We start from the raw sequence: 21,898 nt of genomic DNA, 5'->3' as shown, positions 1-21,898 counted from the left end.
TGGTTTTCAGTCTCATTTTGCATGTATTTGATGGGTTTCCTCTCTATTTTTGGCCTACATATGCACTTGCTAAATGAGCCAAGATTATTCTTCCATATGGGTTTGAAGATGGTTGTCAAAACAAATATGAAACATATTATCTGTTTTTAAAATCATACACACATTTTCATTGAAAATCAAGCAACAGTTTTGAAGAACTCAACTACCTCTGATGCTATTCTTAGGTTATTGTGCCTGACTTCTAGTAGCTTAAGATCTAGATGTTTCCAACAAGATTTTCATATCTATTTTGTAGCTGGAGAACTGAAAGAGAAGAAGACAAAATGACAATATAAAATAGCCAAAACAAGTAAATTGTAAGGTTACACTTATATGCCAAAGTCTGTTTCTCTAAACTCTGATTTGAACACAAAATAAAAGGTTGAATAATAATAAAATTTCGGTTAGTATATTAGGTCACTAAGATAAACTCTAGACCATGAGGCTCATAAAATAATGAGCCAAATTATTGTAGCATATATCCAAATGTTGGAGTGTCCACTCTGTGCCAAGCAATGAGTTAGCACTAAGAAAATAATATAACACAAGCAAAAACAGACATGGCCCCTACTCTCACAAAACTTAAAAAGGTTGTGGAGGAGAAAGACATTCAAATAATTGCACAAATAAGTGAGATAAATGTGATAAAGGAAAGGTATATGGTTTATATTACAGCTTTTTAATGAAGAGAGCACTAGGAAAGTTTTTCCTGAGGAAGTGACCTTGAAGTATAAAGGACTTGCAGTAGAAGGTTCGTTTCAGGAATTAAATAAGGACTGATAAGCTGGAGTGTAGAAAGTGGTATACAAGTTGAGACAGGCAAATAGACAAGGACTCTTGCAAAACTATACAGAGTCTTATAGGCCATGGTAAAGACTTCAGTTTGTATCTTTAAAGCAGTGGGAAGCCTTGGAATGGTTTGTGGCCTGCATCATGTTTTGAATGATCACTGTCTGCTAGAAGGAGAATGGATTACAGGGAGGTTGGCAGAGTGTACTAGTTGAATCCTAACACCTTTTCTCTTCATATATGGTAATAGATCTCCCAATTTAGCTGAGCACATTGCTGCCTAGGTATAGCTTTGTACAAAGTTCTGACCAATGTGAGTGAGTATAAGTGAATCTCTGAACTATTCCCTCCAAGGTTAAGAGCAAATGCTCTCTTTCCCTCCCACCCCCATTCTGCTGGCCGTAGTGTGAGCATGGTGGTGAGACATCTTGGATCATTCAGGGAAAAGCAACACCCTACAAAATGGCACAGCAACCAGCTGGTAGGAACTTAGGTCCTTGTCATCATGAAGCTACTATACCAACTTTGTACTGCTTACTTCTTCTTCTTTTTTTTTTGCAGTTTTGGTCGGGGCTGGGCTTGAACCTGCCACCACCGGTATACCGGTATATGGGGCTGATGCCTACTCCTTGAACCACAGGCGCTGCCCTGTACTGCTTACTTATTTTGGCGGTTGCATGAGAAAAAAAATAAACATCTATCTTGTTTAAGCCATCATTATTTTGAGTCTCTGAACAGAACTCTAACCTGTATCCTACTGATGCAAGAGGCAAAAGTGAAAGCAAGGGGACCAGGTAGATGACAAATGAGATTGAAAGAGATGGATATATTCAGTGTAAATTTTGAAAGTAACATTAAAATATGTATTTTGTTGTTACAGTTAAAATACAGATTTTAAAGGTAATCAGTTCCTTTATTAAGGCACTTCAGTATAGGTAATTGAAAAAGTCTAGCGAGGGGTGGTGCCTGTGGCTCAACAGAGTAGGGCGCTAGCCCCATATGCCAGAGGTGGCAGGTTCAAATACAGCCCTGGCCAAAAACTGCCAAAAAAAAAGAGAAAAGAAAAGAAAAAGTCTAGCGATATTAAATGTTTGAAATAGGAAGAGTGAGAGTCTTGTCTCAAAGTTTGAAACGGTGCTACATAATAGTGGTTCTCATACTTGGCTTCATATTGGTATCACCTGGGGTTTCAAAAATTACTCTACCTGAGACTAACCCCCAAGTCTCCAATTGGGGTGCAGCCTGAGCATCAGAATAGTTAAAAGTTCCCCAGGAGATTTTAATGTGCAAATAAGTTTGAGAACCATCAGTATGTAGTACTGTTTTAAGCATGTGTTAGTTTTACTAGAGCTCAAGCTTTACACAGTATTTTGAACTTTCTTCCCCTTTAGGTGTACTCACTGCATTTCTGTTATGAATTGTGCTGATGGGAAAGGAAAATTAGAAATTGATAATTTCTAAACAACTCTCATTTTCACAGAGCTAGTCCAGCATGTCAGATCTAGAAAAGACCTTATAGATAAATCCTAATCCAGCCTCTTTTATTGTGCAAGTAAAAAAAAGGGACCAGACAGGTTTTTATTTTCCCAAGGATATACTAGTGTTGCAGAGTCGGTCCTTGTAGAAACTGTTGTAAGATACTTCATAAATGTTCAGAGTACCACCTAAAGTGTGAGTAAACATTAAACCTTTATAGATTGGAATTTGAATCACAATGAGGTTGAAATAAAAAGGTAGCAACTAATCTATCAAAACCAGAACTAGATCCAGCTACCATCCATAATGTACAAGTTGTATGATCTAAAGTTCTTCAACTTGAAAGTGCATTGGGATTACCTGGACAGCTTCTTTAAATGCAAATTACTAGATTTTCCCTCAGATTATGATTCAGGATGATGGAGGGTAGGACATAGGAATCTTCATTTTAGTAAACTTCCAAGGGATTCTAATGTAGGTGTTCCACAGACAAAACTAAAAACACCGAGTAAGCACTTAGATCACTCACCCTCCTGCAAATTATCTTAAGAGTTAAAAAGAAAATTATTTTGATGGGTACTTCTTATTCCAGGACTAATTTTACTCAACTGCAAATGTTTGAAAACAATTTAAAATTACCTTTGCGAGTTATGACTGTCTGAAAGCCATAAAAGAAAAACATAAAATCACTTAGATAGAAGGTATATAATGCTGGTTACCATATAAAGTCCTACACTGACCTCCAGAGCAAGCAACTTCATAGTTCAGTAAAGTTTTGTAATACACCAACACTGGCATAAGCTTTTCTGAGAAAGTTGTCATTTTTAAGGCACATAATGATTTAACTTGTGCAAAAATATAATGTGAAGACTTGAAACTAGCATGTTAAGATTATTTAACAGGAAGCCAGTGTTAAACGCCCAGGAGTGTCTTCCTACCTTTCTCCTTTGTGCATAGAAACACACTTCCTTTTAAAGAAACGAAGAAGACTTGGTTTTATTACAAAAAGAGAGGATAAAGATGTATATATTTCTTTTTTCACTTAAAATATATATCATGGTCATAAGGCCTTTCATAATATGTGGTAAAGTCCCTTTGGCACATTTGCTGTGCGTATTTCCCTAGTGTATTGCTGCACATTAATACTGAGTGGGCAATGCTCTGCTGTAATTTCTTCAGCTGTCTGCTGGCTTTAAAGAATTATTAACTTTTTAAAAACATTCTTTAATCCAGCTATAATTTATTTTTTGGTGTAGGTTGAGGATGAAACTGATTATTTTTCTCTTTTAGTAACCAATTGTCCCATCACCCTTTATTTAATGGTGCTTTTGCATATTTTTTATTGATATATCATGGCTTTATATACTTTGGGCGTACATGTCATATGTTTATGCCTATATACGATGTATAATGATCAAATCAAGATAATTGGGATATCCATCCCTCAAACATTTATCTTTCTTTGTGTTGGGAACATTTTAATGTTTCTTTTCCAGCTATTTTGAAATATAGAATAAATTATTGTTAACTATAATTTCCCTATTATATCATCAAATATTAGAAGATAGTCCTAAGTAACTGTATTTTTGTGCCCAACAACAAACTTTTCATCTCCCCTCCCCCTTCCCTTCCTAGCCTCTGGTAACCACATGGGAAACATAGGAGGAGGGATGAACCAGGAGTGTTTCCTTTGGGTATCTTTGGCCTGAATTGTTTCTCTTGTTATCACAAACATATATTACTTTTATAATTTGAAAAAGAAGAATCTTCAGGGCGGCGCCTGTGGCTCAAGGAGTAGGGTGCCGGTCCCATATGCCAGAGGTGGTGGGTTCAAACCCAGCCCCGGCCATAAAAAAAAAGAAGAATCTTCATTTAATTATGTGAAAAACACCCGAAGGCAAATAATATATAACCAAAAATCAGGAAGAGAAAAAGTGCAGCTAGTATACAATAATAGGGAAAAGACAAGTTCAGCCTCACTAATAAAGAAATAGAAATGAAGGGTAGTGCCTGTGGCTCAGTGAGTAGGATGCTGGTCCCATAATACTAAGGGTGGTGAGTTCAAACCCAACCCTGGCCAAACTGCAACAATAAAAAAAAATCAAAACAAAAAAAAATTAATAAAAAAAAAAAAGAAATAGAAATGAAAAAGAATATTTTTGATACTGTGGTAAAAGTATCAAATTATGATTTATAAAAATATTTCAAAACAATTGTGGCCAAGGCAAGGGAAAAGAGGATAAAATCATCATAACCCATTTTCTAACCCATTTAAAAAGCAAATTGGCAAAATGCATTAAGATTTTTTTTTTTTTTTTTTGTAGAGACAGAGTCTCACTTTATGGCCCTTGGTAGAGTGCTGTGGCCTCACCCAGCTCACAGCAACCTCCAACTCCTGGGCTTAAGCGATTCTCTTGCCTCAGCCTCCCAAGTAGCTGGGACTACAGGCGCCAGCCACAACGCCCGGCTAAAGATTTTTTTTTTACATGTTAAAACCTCCAACCTTCAGCCTATTGAATCCACTGGAACTATATCCTAGGATATCTTAAATGGAGAAAAAACTATTGCCCAGAAAATGATAACAGCGGAAATATTGTTTAAAGTTTTGAACAAATGAACAAAAATGGAATGACTACGTGAGGTATATCCATTAATGGGATATTATATGTCTAATGAAGCATTGTCTACAAAGATTATAGAAAAATTCAAAATTCTTGAGACATAAAAAAGTATGTAGCTATAGCTATGTAAGAAAAATCTCTGCATGAAATAGTGAAGTTTTACAAAACAAAATTTATTTAGCAAAATTTGATTTCTAATGGATTTAGCTAACTCCTCACCAATCTGTTTTTAAGCTATTTCATGAGACATTTTCTTTAAAGACCAATTTAATAACTCGTAGAAAAGGTCAAATCAGATTTCTGTGACTTTATTAATTATTTGAATGTTGAAGGCTAATATTGAATTTATCAGAAATGACTGTCCATCAGCCATCAGCAAGCTAATGGTTTTGACAATGATATTTATAATAACAGAAATGACATCTCTGGGCGGTGTCTGTGGCTCAAAGGAGTAGGGCACTGGCCCCATATGCCAGAGGTGGCGAGTTCAAACCCAGCCCTGGTCAAGATTGCAAAAAAAAAAGAAATGACATTTCTGTTTTCAGTCTTATGATGTTCTTTGTCTAGCGAATACAGGTTTTAATATGATCTTTAAAAGCACTTCAAAATGGTCATGGTAATAGCAAAATGATCCAGTATTTGTGTTTACTCTTAAATAGACCATAAGTTAATGCACAAGACCTTTATACTTTTCAGTCCAATTATATGAATTACTAGGTAATTACTATGTATAAGATGCTGCTAATACCAGGTACTATGGGAGGATACACAGATGAGTAATTGGCAGCTGTGATATGAGCCTTTCTAGGCTCATTTATATGATGCATCTGTTGGGATTTATTCAACAGGTTCTGCTGCTGATTTCCTGAGCTCCTCCCCTGTCAGGTGGTGGTAACTGTTAGTTCCCACCTTTAGGGTTCACCCCAGTGTCAATATCTTAGCTACAGAAAAAAAGTAAGGTGAAGATGGGGGGAAACAATTATTCATCATCTCCATCAACAATGTCTCCTATTTTCTGTTGTGTCCCCTTGACTCTGGTAGTCTTCCTGATTCCAGACTACCTGCCTTGGACTTTGGACTGCCATTATTCCTCCCTTCCTTTGAACATGGTGGCTTTCTGTTCTCTGAGGCCTGATGCCTGTTTCTCCAGTTTGCTGACTCTTGGCCCAGTCAGACTCCTGATATCTCTGCCTTGTCGTTCGTTCTTCTATTCCTTCACCAGCCCTTGGCACACATTGCAATCTCCCCATTCCAGCAATTTGCCCAGACCAGTTGACCCGTAGCAATATGTGTCTGAGTGCTGATTAAAGACAGAGCTTAGGGCGGCGCCTGTGGCTCAAGGAGTAGGGTGCCGGCCCCATATGCCAAGGGTGGTGGGTTTGAGCCCAGCCCTGGCCAAAAACTGCAACAAAAAATAAATAAATAAAAAGAGCTTAAAAGGAAGCAATGAAAAAAATTAAGCTGTCTATATGCATTTGGAAGAACTAAAAATAAAACTCCAAATGTAGAAAATTAAGCCTTGACAAATCATAGGGAGGTTTAAAAAAAAACCTGAACAGCCTTTTTTAGACTATAGCACATGGAACATAAACATTACTGGAATGCAGTAACTCATAGGTATCAAACAACAAATATTTGCATGCCTACCATGGGCCAGGCATTGTACTTGAAAGGAAGGTATCTCTAGCCACTAAAATATGTTTATTTTCCAACAAATAAACAAGGTAACAGAGGATATTCCTTGGGGAGCCTGTTAACAAAACATACACACAGAGAGAAATTACAGGGGGAAAAGGCAGTAAAGTCATTAAAATCTATTAAAAATACGGATCTTAACTTACTGCCAGCCGAGCTGGTTGATAGCATATTTCAGCAGGGCTTGGAAAACCAGTTTTAGTGTTTTAGATATTCTGAGAGAGGTGACTTTCAGCTTTGTCACGTGGGATTCCCAGGAGTCCAGTTCCTCATTCCAATCCACTCCTTGTTTATGAAAATGCATTAGCTGGAACAGTAAGAAGAAAAAAATTTGACTGCAGGAAGTCATCCAATTCTGATAAGTGCACATGTAGAATAAAGTTGATGGTGTTATTTATTCCTAAGGTAGTCCTGGTTAAGGGTTCCGTGTGTGTACCGTTGGAGGAGGGGAAAAGGGAATGTAGATAACAAGTGAAATAGAGCTGATGTATTCAGAGCTTACGTTGCTAAAGGTGAGATCAGTTTCCTACCTGCAACTGAAATTTCAAACTTCTGTTTAGCAGGGACGTGAGTGGACAATGGTGACTGATAGTTGGAAATACCAGCAGACATCTTAAACTTTCACTCAAGTGAAAGAGCAATGAGCCACAAGAGTAGCTCCAGGGATTTTTGGCTCCTTGTAATTTTTATCTTTTTACTTAAAAGTGTAGCATCTTTTTCAATGAACGCCTATGTGACTGTGACTTTTTACAACGAAACCAGCAACTCCACTACAGTAGAGACATGTGAATGTGGTATTTATGGATTAGCTTCACCAGTGGCTAATGCCATGGGGCTGGTGAGCATCCCTAAGAACAATAACTACCAAGCTTGTGACTACAACACTGAGTTTACTAATACCGAGAGGCCCTGGATTGCACTGATAGAAAGAGGCAACTGTACATTTGCAGAAAAAATTCAAACAGCAGGCAGAAAAAATGCTGATGCCGTTGTGATTTACAACGCTCCAGAGACTGGCAACCAGACAATACAGATGGCAAATTTTGGTAAGTCCCAATAGATTCCCAAAGAGGGTTAATGCCTTTTTTTCTCTTAAAATTGTGTTTCCATCTAGAATTACTCTAGGATCTGGCAATGACTTTGTAAAACAATCTTACTTTATTGTTGTTTTTATGCCTGGCACTACTTGGAATTACTTTATTATTATTCAATATTTTGTATTAATTTGTCCCAAGGACAATAGCAATTCATGAAGTGGTTCCTTTTTATTTCAGGTTTTCTTGGCTATATTAGTTTTCTTAGTGTGCATTACATAATTGCTTTTTAATAAACTGTGCCTTTACCTCTAACCATCAAAAAAAATCTTAATTTCATTATCAATTTGTACTTTGCAATTTGATACATTTTTTTCCTGCCAAAGAAAGCGTTGCCACACTAATGAAAATGGGAATTAACCCTGTTCTGAGGAGTCTGCTTTCTTTATATCTAAACTTAGCAATCCTGAGGATTTTAGGTTTCCTTTGTATATATCTGAGTATGTAAAACTGCAAAACTGATTCATTATTATGATTAAACAGTAGCATAGTGTAAGTGTATACAATGTTATAGAAATGAGAATTTGACTCTACTATATGCGTGTAAGATTTGAATCTGTTTGAATGACTAATGCATAAAAAATAACTGAGAAATTTACCCATTGAAAAGAGTATGGTATAGGGTACATTAGATAACACTGTAATTCACATCAAAAATAAAGATTTCCCTTAGAAAAGTTTACTAGTGACTTAAGTAAATAGAATAATCTAATGTAGTAACTTTGTAAAGAAATTTACTCCTGGGAATTACTGTTTTTATTTTAATTTAATTTATTTTATTATTTTAAAACATACACTACTCTCCAAGTAAATGTTTTTTTAAGCCAACAAGAAAGCAGACTTCTGACCCCAGTTTTGTATGCTGTGGACAAGTATATGTATTTTGTCCCCCAGCCTTGGCCAAAGGAATAACAAAAAACGAATAATTTCCATCAAGGCAAGAACTGAAAGTAAATGAATACTATATTTTGATAATTGGTGTTATCACCACCAAATCTGGCCTCTAAAAAAAATTAATGCAAATTAAACACATTTTAGAATGATGAAAAGGAGAAAATCAAATTTGTGTTAAAAATATGTAGGTATACATTCCAAGTTGTATACCTACAACGTGGCAGGTTAGTACTAATGTTTTAAAAACAGACTATGTTTCTATGGGAATTGAAAAAATAGGTAAGATAGTCTTTCAGCAGTAGAAAATTATTCAGCAGTACAGAACTCTACTTGCTACCTTTTGTAACACCTGCTGGACATTGCCAGAGCTCAGTCATTCACATTTTTTTTTTTTTAAGTTAAGAGCATTTCATAAGCTTTCCCTGTATGTTCCTATAGTTTTATAAGTGACTTATATTTATGTAGAAAGAAAGTAATGCCACTCTCGGATGAAAATGGGGAATTAACCCTGTTGTAAGAAGTCTACTTTTTAATATTTAAACTTAGAGATCCTGAGGATTTTAGGTTTCCTTTTGCATGTGAAATCACATTTGACTTACTCACTCTTCAGCTATTTTTAGTATAAACATTATCAAACTAAACAGTAGTCCTGTTCTCAAAACTTGCTTTGCAACCTGCAGTAGGAACCAACATCTATTGCAGTGTACGTGTGTCGCCACTGAATTTGAAATATTTACCAAAGTTACATGATAACAGTATAGCAATGTTAATTATAACATTTTAGATTTTTAGATGTATACTGCATTTTCTTTTTTTTTTTTTAAGATAGTTAGTCAACTATCTTTTTTTTTTTTTTTTGGCCGGGGCTGGCTTTAAACCCGCCACCTCTGGCATATGGGGCCAGCACCCTACCCCTTTGAGCCACAGGTGCCGCCCCAGCATTTTCATTCAAAATTCTAAGAATCTGGGCAGCGCCTGTGGCTCAAAGGAGTAGGGCACCAGCCCCATATGCCAAAGGTGGCGGGTTCAAACCCAGCCCTGGCCAAAAATTGCAAAAAAAAATTCTAAGAATCTATATCCTAGGTATAACTTTACTATGCAAGGATAATGGCACAATATGGTCAAATAAACTAGCCTCTAGCGATAGTCAATACCTTGACATCTCAGTGGAAAGAACAAAGAGAAATGAAAATTTGCTTAATAATTCGCTTATTTCCCATTTATATAATATTTTCAATGACTATCAGTATCATTGCTCATAATTGGTGCTCTATCTCTTTCACTATTTTACCTGTTAAGATCTGTTTTTCAAACATCCCATGTGCTCTATACTAAATTGGAACTAGTTGCTCAACACCTCTAAGTTCATTTGGAAGCAAAACTCAATGACATTTAAGTGGAGGAAGAAGGGGAGAAGTGGATGGGTAACATTCACACCCAGTGGGTACATTGCCTGGGTATAATGCACACTTTTTGGGATAAGGACACACCTATAACTCTGACTTTACCCATACAAAAGCAAACTAACCAAATCGTATGTATCCCTATAACAATCTGTAATTTAAAAAAAAAAAAAATCTTTGTTTTTCCTTCCCCTTTATAAAGGGGATTGGGTTTTTTTGTAGAGACAGAGTCTCACTTTATGGCCCTCGGTAGAGTGCCGTGGCCTCACACAGCTCACAGCAACCTCCAACTCCTGGGCTTAAGCGATTCTCTTGCCTCAGCCTCCCGAGTAGCTGGGACTACAGGCGCCCGCCACAACGCCCGGCTATTTTTTAGTTGCAGTTTGGCCAGGGCCGGGTTTGAACCCGCCACCCTCGGTATATGGGGCCGGCGCCTTACCGACTGAGCCATAGGCGCCGCCCTATAAAGGCAATTGTTAATAGTACTCTGTTAGCTATGTGCTAAGTATTGTTCTAAGTGTAATTATCTTGCAACTCCTGAGATGCATAGTCTCAGTATCTCCACTTTGTATGTAAGGAAACTGAGGCACAGAAAGGTTGGTTAACTTCCCCATGGTCATACAACTAGTAAGTTTCAAGGTGAGGTTTGAAACCTAATATCCTGACATTAGAGTTCATACTCTTAATCAGTATACACTAGCTCTCTAGTGAAGGCACTCTAAAAAATGGCACAAAAACATCATTTCCCTCCAAAAGGGAAATGTAGGCAGGGAAACTAACATTTATACAACTAGTAGATGATATAATATGAAAAGCCCTATAAGGGCAGTGCCTGTGGCTCAAGGAGTAGGGTGCCAGCCTCATATACTGGAGGTGGTGGATTCAAACCCGGCCCTGGTCAAAAATTGCAAAAACTGCAAAAAAATAAAAGAAAAGCCCTATAATAGGAGTGAGGTTATTGCAGTGGAAGAAATTAAGAAACCGTGAGGGCAGAGAATTGGAAGGGTCATCAACAAGATGTTAAAGGTATAGAAGATGGTGGTACTGAAGTCAAAGACCAGTGCTGCGAATATTAAAGTGAGAGTTATAGGACATTCAGAAAGTGGGAGGGCCAGGTGCAGTGGCTCGTGCCTGTAATCCTAGCACTCTGGGAGGCCAAAGTGGGTGTGATACAGGATTCCAACACTCAGGGCTAGACAGGGCGCCCCCCATTCTCTAGGCCCAGGTGAACTCGGGTCAGACCCCATTTTCAGGCACAAGCAGACTGCCTTCTTCAGGACACACCCTCTGGGCTCTGATAAGATCATGAACAAAGCAGCCTGTGATGGTTTTTTCGGTGGTTCCACCTTGGCTACGAGCACACACCCTAATCCCTTCTCTGGGACAAAGACTTTAAAGGACCAACTGCCAGCCATGTATAATCCTCTAGATTTAAGACCCCTAGATAAAAGAGACCACCAGGAGACTCCCGAGAGAGTTCTTCGGTTCTTTCCCCCTTCCAGAAGCTCTGGTGCTTTTCTGTATTTCTTTCTAAATTCTAATAAAAGTCCTATCTTACCACTGATCTGTGCTCCGTGGGTTCATTCTTCGAATCCCCAAGACCAAGGACCTACTGAAGAGTGAAATTCCGGTATCAGGTAGATTGCCTGAGCTCAGGAGTTCAAAACCAGCCTGAGCCAGAGTGAGACCTCATCTTCAAAAATAGCCGGATGTTGTGGTGGGCACCTCTAGTCCCAGCTACTTGGGAGGCTGAGGCAAGAGAATCACTTGAGCCCAAGAGTTTGAGGTTGCTGTAAGCTGTGACACCACAGCACTCTACCAAGGGCGACAAAGTGAGACTCTGTCTCAAAAAAAAAAAAAAAAGTGGGGTATTTCTGTTAAGATTTCAGAGATTGACTGGGTGCAGTGGTCTCATGTCTGTAATCCCAGTACTTTGGGAGGATTGCTTGAAGCCAAGAGTTTGAGGCAAGCTTGGGCAACATCACAAGACCCCATCTCTACAAAAAATTTAAAACATTTACCCAGGCATGATGTCATGGCCTATAGTCCCAGTTACTCAGGAAGCTGAGGCAAGAGAATCACTTGAGCCCCAGAGTGTGAGATTACTGTGAGCTATGATGACATCACTGAACTTTACCCAGGGCAACAGAGAATTTTTTTTCAAAAAAAAAAAAAATCATACTTCATGCAATTGATAAGTAACAAAGATCGACAAAGAGAGACCCTGTATTTCAAAAAGTGTATATTAAGGGGTGGTGCCTGTGGCTCAAGGAGTAGAGCACCGACCCCATATACCGAAGGTGGCAGGTTCACACCCGGCCCCAGCCAAAAACCGTAACAACAACAAAAAAATGTGTATATTAAATCAAAAATCAAAGGATATCAGAGGTTGCACAGTTCAGGATGATGATGATGTCCAGAGTATGGCCATGGTGGGGGAATAACTAAAGTAGGAAATGGAGACAAAATCCCTGAACTTGAATCACACTGAGACCAGAGTGTTGATGACAGAAGGGCTTGGGGAGTTGAGGATGGCTATGACCCAAATGACAAAGTCTTCAATAAATGTGAGGGCATGACTGAGAGGACTTGGTTTATCAGTAAGCCTGGCAATGTCTATAAAATGTAAGAGAATTATTCACAAGGGAGCAGGCACTCTTGAAGGGGCTGGGAAGGGCAAAGCAGGACAGGTTAGAAATGAAAATAGGAAAATTTGAATGAGAAGGGTTTATTCCTAGAGCTGTGATTGTAGATCATAGGGATAAAGGAAAAACACCTTAATGTTTATATTTAATGTAAATAGATGCTAAATGATCTGAGTGTAAAACTAACCTACCTTATGGGGTGGCGCCTGTGGCTCAAAAGGGTAGGGCACCAGCCCCACATGCTGGAAGTGGCGGGTTCAAACTCAGCCCCGGCCAAAAACTGCAAAAAAAAAAAAAAAAAAAAAACCCTAACCTACCTTAAGGTTTCAAATGGAAATGTGTTAGAGTCTTACTCCAGGTAGGAGGTGGTCCTTGACTTGAATGTTACCTAGTTATGTTGAAGATCTTGCACAAGAATAGGAAATCATTATAAAGAATGAACACATGGCAAAATTCTTTGGGGCCATTTTAATAAATCAAAATGTCTGAGAAATGATCTGTTTGTTAGGACTAATGCTAATTACCTATCTCTGCATTGAGGAGATTAGGATTTGAGTTAAAAATCGGTACAGACTTCATCAAGACTTTGGGATGACAAAATTGCAATCATTAAATGCCTGGATACCCTGCATTCCAGAATTGAATTAAATCTAATCTACATTTACTTGTGTATATTTTTAGCTTTTAAATGGAAATGTAAATTAAGTTCTTTTCCTCCAAGCAGTCAATTCAGCAGAGAAGTGTAGAATCAGTCAAATAGGATGTTTGACCTTATTTTAGTTCTAAAAATGTCAGCATGGACCAAATAATCGTTTTTCAGAAATAATTTTTTAACTGATTTTCTTAACTTCACATAGGATGCAGCCAGCATCTAAATACTCAGTAACTGGGCAGTTGCCTGTGGCTCAAAGGAGTAGGGCGCCGGCCCCATATGCCGGAGGTAGCAAGTTCAAACCCAGCCCTGGCCAAAAACTGCAAAAAAAAAAAAAAAAAAATACTCAGTAACTTACATGTAGTAGTATTGAGAGAGGATACCCGAGAAGGGTGAGGTCTAGGAAACAGGTCTTCTCAAGGAGACTTCAAGGATACACCTGCAGGGTCCTCTCCATGGTAACTCAGCTCTTGAGAATTCTTTTTCTTTTTTTTTTCAATTTTTTTTTTTTTTTTTTTGGCCGGGGCTGGGTTTGAACCCACCACTTCTGGTATATGGGGCCGGCACCCTACTCCTTGAGAGCTCTTGGGAATTTGTAAACTTAACTTCCTGGAACTTAGAAATTTCCAAGTTCTGTGAAATCCTGTAGTTCTGTAGGGGCTGGAATAGCATCTCCCGCTTGATTCAAACTGGCCAATGAGAAGGGTGCCTGTGGGGTGGAACTTTTTGACTGTCGATAAAAAGGGAAAGACCAAGCCAGTCGGGGAGCGCGGCCATTTGGAATTCTTCTATGCTGTAAGCTCCCAGCTGGTGAATAAAGCCCTTCCTCTTATAAAAGTGGTGTTTGGGCGCTCTTTCTCTCCTTTGGGCCTCTTCTTCCTACAACATTTTTGGTTCCCTGACCTGGAAGCGAGATCACCCTTGGAGAGAACATGCACCTGGTAGTTGCCGTCAATCCTCTGGACACCCACGTGGGGGCCCCTGATCGGCCTGGGTGACTTGAACTACTGAGTGCTCCAGGGAGGCAATTTGATCTCTCTGTGTGGATGCCTCCACTGGGTGGAGAAAGGACCCCCTCAGCGGGTCTTCAAGGAGTCAAACACCAGGAGGAACTGGCATGCAAGAACAAGTACCTACACAGGGAGACTTCTAAGGCAAGGTATGATGGATCTGGGGATCCCACTACAGTTTTAGTGGAAGAAGGAGCGTGGCCATTTGGAATTCTATGCTGTTAGCTCCTGGCTGGTGAATAAAGCCCTTCCTCTTATAAACGTGGTGTTTGGGTGCTCTTTCTCTCCATTGGGCCTCATCTTCCTGCAACAATATTAGCTGCAGTTGGAGGCCACAATGCTTAATTCTGAGAACTTTAGTAGCATTTCAATCACAGACAGGCAAATGCTCGTAGAAAATTTGTCTTGCCCCGCAGCCTGGTGTTGTGCTATGGGGAAAGGAGACAGATTTGTAAACCCTAGAGCGAGGTTTTGCCTATCCAGGCCGCTGCTGTGTGGACTCCCCCCAGGTGAAGCAACCTTCACCATGTCTAACCAGGAGGCAAAACCTTCAACCGGAGACTTGAGGGATAAGAACGGAGGAGAATGCATTAAACTCAAAGTCACTGGATAAGATAGCAGTGAGATTCACTTCAAAGTGAAAATGACAGCACATCTCAAGAAACTCAAAGTCATACTGTCAAAGACAGGCAGTTCCAATGAATTCACTCAGGTTTCTCTTTGAAGGTCAGAGAATTGCTGATAATCATACTCCAAAAGAACCGGGAACTGAGGAGGAAGAAGATGTGATTGAAGTTTATCAGGAACAAACAAAGGGGGGGTCATTCAACAGTTTAGATATTCTTTTATCTTTTATCTTTTTTTCTTTTCCCTCAATCCTTTTTCATTTTTTAAAAATAGTTCTTTTGTAATGCGGTGTTCAAAACAATTGAAAACTGGCACCCCATCCCTTTAAAACATCTGGTAATTTGAATTCGAGTGCTCATTATTCAATTGTCTGTTTTAATTGATCATTTTGGTGATCAGGCCTCAGTCCCCTTCATATTGCCCACTCTTTTTAAAAATTAAATGTGTGCACCTTACAAGGGTGTATGTGAAACTTAGTAAATGTAGAATGTAAATGTCTTTTGTTTTCTTTTTGTAGAGACAGAGTTTCACTTTATGGCCCCTGGTAGAGTGCCATGGCATCACACAGCTCACAGCAACCTCCAACTCCTGGGCTTAAGCAATTCTCTTGCTTCAGCCTCCCGAGTAGCTGGGACTACAGGCGCCCGCCACAACGCCCGGCTATTTTTTGGTTGCAGTTTGGCCGGGGCCGGGTTTGAACCCGCCACCCTCAGTATATGGGGCCGGCGCCTTACCGACTGAGCCACAGGCACCACCCAGAATGTAAATGCCTTAACGCAAAAACTAAGAAAATGCCAGGAAGTCTATGTTAACCAGTGTGATGAAAATGTGTCAAACGGTCTATAAAACCAGTGTATGGTGCCCCATGATAGCATTAATGTACACAGCTATGATTTAATAAAAAAAAAATTAAGTGTGTGCATAGAGAGGCCTCCATTTTCAGGACTGTGCATTTTCTGGCTTGTGGGGATAAATAAGAATGACCAATGCAGGGGCTGCGCCTGTGGCTCAAAGGAGTAGGGCGCCAGCCCCATATGCCAGAGGTGGTGGGTTCAAACCCAGCCCCAGCCAAAAAACTGCAAAAAAAAAGAATGACCAATGCAAGAAGTGTTCATAATGACTTTCCAAGTGGCCCTGAAGTTCTAGCATGTGATTGTGCGTCCCTTCTGGACTGTGACTTTCAGTGGGAGATGGAAGTTTTTCAGAGAACTGAACCACAGAAAAACGACCTTTCCTTAACTTGAAGCTACTTTTCAGTTCTGAGGGTCTGGACAAAAAGAAAAGGAGTATCAAGTTGGAGCGAAGATGACAGATAAGGTGAGAGGAAAGATCAACTCCAATGCTTCACTGAAGATAAGGCATTTTAAGATTTTTTAAAAATCTTGTTGGAATCCATTCCTGGGTTGGTGGGCATTCAACAATAAAAAAAAAAAAGAAAAATCTTGTTGGAAGATCCCAGAAAAGTTCTAATTTTCATAAGCAAATAATAAAGTTATTCATGCATAAGTGTATACAACAGGAAAAAAAAATTAGTATTAACAAAACCCCGGGATATGCAAAAAGACCACATTTACCCAAGGGCTTTTTTTTTTTTCTTTTTTTTGAGACAGAGCCTCAAGCTGTTGCCCTGGGTAGAGTGCTGTAGCATCGTAGCTCACAGCAACCTCAAACTCCTGGGCTCAAGCGATTCTCCTGCCTCCGCCTCCCAAGTAGCTGGACTACAGGCACCCACCACAATGCCCGGCTATTTTTTGGTTGCAGCCATCATTGTTGTTTGGCGGGCCTGGGCTGGATTCGAACCTGCCATGCCAGCTCAGGTGTATTGGCTGGCGCCTTAGCCGCTTGAGCCACTGTCACGGAGCCTACCCAAGGGCTTTAGTGAGAACTTCTGATGGAGAGAGGAATAAATTGTGTTTTGGTGAAAGGGAGATGTGTGGTTTGGCCATTTCACAGAGAACACATACTTTCTCACCTGAAAACTGCAGCCTCTTGCCTCAACAAGGGCAGCTTAAGGAAGCCCTAAAGAGAAATACTAGGGCTGTAACCTACTGTGCATTACTACAGGATACTTCACCTACCTGGGAGACAGAAGGGTAAAGAGAAACTCTAGGGTATAAAGCCCTTGGGTGCTATTCATTCTTGTTTACATTCCTGTAGCTTGGGCTAAGAGTAGCTCTGTGGGGTTAGGAGAAAATCTAGGGAGAGCAAGTTCTGCATGACAATTGGGTTTTCTAACATAGGAATAAAAGAAGACCAAAAAAATGTTTCGTTTTGTTTTTTGATCTAAAAACCAAGGGTTTGGTTATTCACTCAAGAAATATTTACCGCCAACTATTTGTCAGACACTGTCCTCCCAAGTTTGACATTTCACAGTGCTAGTTCTGTCTAGGCCTTCAAGTATGCATGGATTCTAGTAGAATGTACTAGTGACTCAGAGCATGGGCTTTGTAGGATGACAGACCTGGACTGGAATCCCAGATCTGCTATTTGTTTTCTAGCGGTGTGACCTAGGACAAGTTACTAAACCACTCTGAATTCCAGTCTTCTCATCTCAGTCATCTCATCTGTAAAATGGGAATATTAGGAGTACTATTTATAGGGTGGTTTTAAGGATTAAATAAGCTAATGCATGTAAAGAAAGCACTCCTCACAGTGTCTATTCTATAGTAGATACTAAAAGATATGGTAGTAGTAAGATGATGCTGATGAAATCATCCCCCTTCTTAGTTTATTCTCCCTCTCTCTTCAAAAGTTATGTCCTACAAAAGATCATGTTGATCAGTTTACCCTGATCTCTCCCTTACTTGGCACCTGCACGAAACGTCTATATATAGTTTAGCTCACAGTAATTTACTTTTTTCATATTTTTATGTATTCATTTGTATCATTCCTGGATTCTTAATTATCATAGACTAACATGTTCATATACCACACTTAAAAGAATATACATCTTCCACGTCCAGGAATTCCCTTCAACGAAAATCCTCTGTAGTATTCATTCATTTACTGCTTCAACAGTTTTAGGGACAGGGAGCTCATCATCTTACAAGGAAGTTCAGATCGTTGCTGGACAGCTCCAAGTTTTTAGAAAGTTATTTTTCAAACTATGTCAAAATATGCCTCCCTCTGCTCTGCGCCCATAGCTCAGTGCCATTAGCTCAGAGCCATAGCTCAGCAGCTAGGGCACGGGCCACATACACCAGGGCTGGCAGGTTCAAACCTGGCCCAGGGCCTGCCAAGCCATGACAACTACAGGGCGGCGCCTGTGGCTCAAAGGAGTAGGGTGCCAGCCCCGTATGCCGGAGGTGGCGGGTTCAAGCCCAGCCCTGGCCAAAAACTGAAAAAAAAAGAAGACAACTACAACAAAAAACAGCCAGATGTGGCAGGCACCTTTAGTCCCAGTTACTTAGGAGGCGGAGGCAAGAGAATCTCTTAAGCCCAAGAGTTTGAGGTTATTGTAAGCTGTGACACCGCAGCACTCTGCTGAGGGCAACATGGTGAGACTCTGTCTCAAAAAAAAAAAAATGTGCCTCCCTCTAAAACTTTCACGCATTCTTCCTATCCTGACCTTCCTGAACAGTACGGAGGACATTAGATTGTTCGCTATTTGAAGTTGTCTTTTATTTACTTGATGTCATCGCCAATCAATTCTCAATCATTGGTATTGAATTGTTGCCTTTTTTCTCTTTCTTTCATTTTTTTTTTTTTTTTGAGACAGAGTCTCACTCTTGTCACCTGGGCTAGAGTGCCATGGCCTCAGCCTAGCTCACAGCAACCTCTAACTCCCAGACTCAAGCAATCCTCCTGCCTCAGACTCCCTTGTAGCTGGGACTACAGATGCCCACCACCACGCTTATTTTATTTATTTATTTATTTTGGCTGGGGCTGGGTTTGAACCTGCCACCTCCGGTGTATGGGGCCGGTGCCTTACTCCTTTGAGTCACAGGTGCCGCCCCACCACGCTTATTTTTAACAAAGACGGGGTCTCACTCTTACTCACTCTTGGTCTTGAACTCCTGACCTCAAGTGATCCTTCTACCTCGGTCTCCCACAGTGCTAGGATTATAGGTGTGAGCCACAGTGCTTGGCCTTTTTTTTTTTTTTTTTGTAGACATAGAGTCTCACTTTATGGCCCTGGGTAGAGTGCCGTGGCGTCACACAGCTCACAGCAACCTCCAACTCCTGGGCTGAAGCGATTCTCTTGCCTCAGCCTCCCGAGTAGCTGGGACTACAGGCGCCCGCCACAACGCCCGGCTATTTTTTTGTTGCAGTTCAGCTGGGGCCAGGTTTGAACCCGCCACCCTCGGTATATGGGGCCGGCGCCTTACCAACTGAGCCACAGGTGCTGCCTGGCCTTTTTTTTTTCCTTTTTGCTAATGACAGAATTGAAATTTCAATGTTTTTACCGCTACAATTTTTTTCCTATTGTTGGAGTTGGGGACACTCATTCTGCTTTTTGAAAATGACTATAATTTTTTTTCTTGGAGAAGGATTTGAGGGCCAGTCACCTATGTGATGTGTTTTTTGTTTGTTTGTTTGTTTTTGTTTTTTTGAGACAGAGCCTCAAGCTGTCACCCTGCATAGAGTGATGTGGCAGCACAGCTCACAGCAACCTCCAACTCCTGGGCTCAAGTGATTCTCTTGCCTCAGCCTCCCAAGTAGCTGAGACTAGAGGTACCTGGCTATTTTTTGGTTGCAGCCATCATTGTTGTTTGACGGGCCGGGGCTGGATTCAAACCCGCCAGCTCAGGTGTATGTGGCCGGCACCTTAGCCGCTTGAGCCACAGGTGCCCAGCCTGTGATGTGGTTTCTTTTTTTTTTTTTTTATTGTTGGGGATTCATTGAGGGTACAATAAGCCAGGTTACACTGATTGCAATTGTTAGGTAAAGTCCCTCTTGCAATCATGTCTTGCCCCCATAAAGTGTGACACACACCAAGGCTCCACCCCCCTCCCTCCGTCCCTCTTTCTACTCCCCCCATAACCTTAATTGTCATTAATTGTCCTCATATCAAAATTGAGTACATAGGATTCATGCTTCTCCATTCTTGTGATGCTTTACTAAGAATAATAACTCCCCTGACCAATAATATTCCCCTCCCTACTGATATGCCATCCAAAATTTCATCCTTCATTAATACAGCATTACTTTGGGTTTTATTTTTATCTTTTTTTTTTTTTTTTGTAGAGACAGAGTCTCACTGTACCGCCCTCAGGTAGAGTACCATGACATCACACGGCTCACAGCAACCTCTAACTCTTGGGCTTACGCGATTCTCTTGCCTCAGCCTCCCCAGCAGCTGGGACTACAGGCGTCCGCCATAACGCCCGGCTATTTTTTTGTTGCAGTTTGGCTGGGGCTGGGTTTGAACCCGCCACCCTCGGCATATGGGGCTGGTGCCCTACTCACTGAGCCACAGGCGCTGCCCCTATTTTTATCTTTTTTTTAAAAGACAGAGTCTCACTTTATCGCCCTCAGTAGAGTGCTGTAACGTCACAGCTCACAGTAACCTCCAGCTCTTGGGCTTGGGCGATTCTCTTGACTCAGTCTTCCGAGTAGCTGGGACTACAGGCGCCCACCACAACACCCGGCTATGTTTTTTGTTGCAGTTTGGCCAGCAGCCGGGTTCAATCCCTCCACCCTCGGTATATGGGGCCGGTGCCCTACCCACTGAGCCACAGGCATTGCCCTCCTTTGGGTTTTAGAAGCTTAGGGTCTTTGAGTCCCTGTTTAAAAGGCACATGGTCCCTGGTGGTCTGGTGGTTAGGAAATATTTTTGGACGGCACCTGTGGCTCAAGGAGTAGGGCACCCGCCCCATATGTGGGGGGGTGGGGGGGTGGCGGGTTCAAGCCCAGCCCGGGCCAAAAACTGGAAAAAAAAATTAATAAATTGAAAGTCACGTGGTCCTAGGAAACGGAACATCAGAACCTTAACAACAGATACCACAACAGGAATTAATTCACCCATAGCACTCTGAAGATAAAATAGTAGTAAAATAGGGACCTGGTTTCATTCATCTCAGTCTATGTAGCACATTGCACAGTGCCTAATTCATACTGGACTTTCTTGAATGAAGGAATGTATGAAAATGAATAAATGAGGCTGAAAAGGGGAGTATCTACTCCCCCCAAAAAAAACACCCCAAATATTACCTATTTCACAATTCTATCTATATCCATTTGGTGATATTGCTCAGCTTAGTGACGCTATGCGGGTACTTAACAGAGTGTTCTTTCCGTCTGCTCTCTCCCTGAAGCTATTTGGTGTCTCATCTTTAGCTGGCAGTTGGAGACGTGACTTCTTTGTTAGCCTGCTTCTATATAAAGCTCTGGCAATAGGAACTGCCTAGATTACCGCCAGTGATTCACACAGCTACAGAGTGCTTACACCCACACAGGGTCATAAAGGGAAGAAACCAGATTCCAGTTCAGATCTTGTTTCACTGTACAATATTGTAGAACTAATTAGCGTTTTTCTTCCACTTACCTGCATAAGCTATTGTAGATGTAATGATTTCCATCAGACTGTGTGAATTTTGGTAGAATATTAAAAACCTTATTAATTCTCACCAGCATTTAATCTAAGTTTAAAACTTGGGGTTAGCATGTAGAGGAGTGAGGAGGTGATTAAGTTAATTTCAGACAATTCAAACGCTTTTTAAGCAGTATTTGGAAGCAAGTGTTTCCTGCAAATAATCGTTGCCTATTCATTAAAGCAGACCCAGCAGTGCTTCTCCTCGGCAGCATTTTAGTAGCAACTCACTTGTATTATTGCATTACTTGAAAATAATAAAGCTGCATTTTGTATTTTGTTAAAACTTTAAGAGGAAGGCCTGTCTGACAGCAGATCCCTTAACAATGGAAGACTATTTTTAAAAATACACAAAATGCCTATTTCCAGACATACACAATAATGTAATCAAAGATAATGGAAATACAGAAACCTGCTTCAA

The 21,898-nt window shown here is 40.4% G+C and overlaps 1 protein-coding gene and 1 pseudogene across 1 annotated transcript in view; both read left to right on the top strand.

Annotated features, from left to right (window-relative positions):
- Positions 1 to 7,095: 7,095 nt before the first annotated feature.
- Positions 7,096 to 21,898, top strand: part of RNF128 (ring finger protein 128) — a 105,799-nt gene continuing 90,996 nt past the window's right edge. The window contains exon 1 of the mRNA XM_053579690.1: positions 7,096 to 7,666. Within this exon, the coding sequence (XP_053435665.1) occupies positions 7,261 to 7,666 (406 nt within the window). The 5' untranslated portion in view covers positions 7,096 to 7,260. The remainder of the gene's footprint in view (positions 7,667 to 21,898) is intronic.
- LOC128577456 (small ubiquitin-related modifier 1-like) lies at positions 14,845 to 15,155 on the top strand (annotated as a pseudogene).

This window comes from Nycticebus coucang, chromosome X (genome assembly GCF_027406575.1).
Source record: "Nycticebus coucang isolate mNycCou1 chromosome X, mNycCou1.pri, whole genome shotgun sequence".
In the NCBI taxonomy this organism is placed as follows: Eukaryota; Metazoa; Chordata; class Mammalia; order Primates; family Lorisidae; genus Nycticebus; species Nycticebus coucang.
The sequence above is the reverse complement of the archived record's forward strand: the minus strand, read 5'-3'. Positions and strand labels throughout refer to the sequence as shown.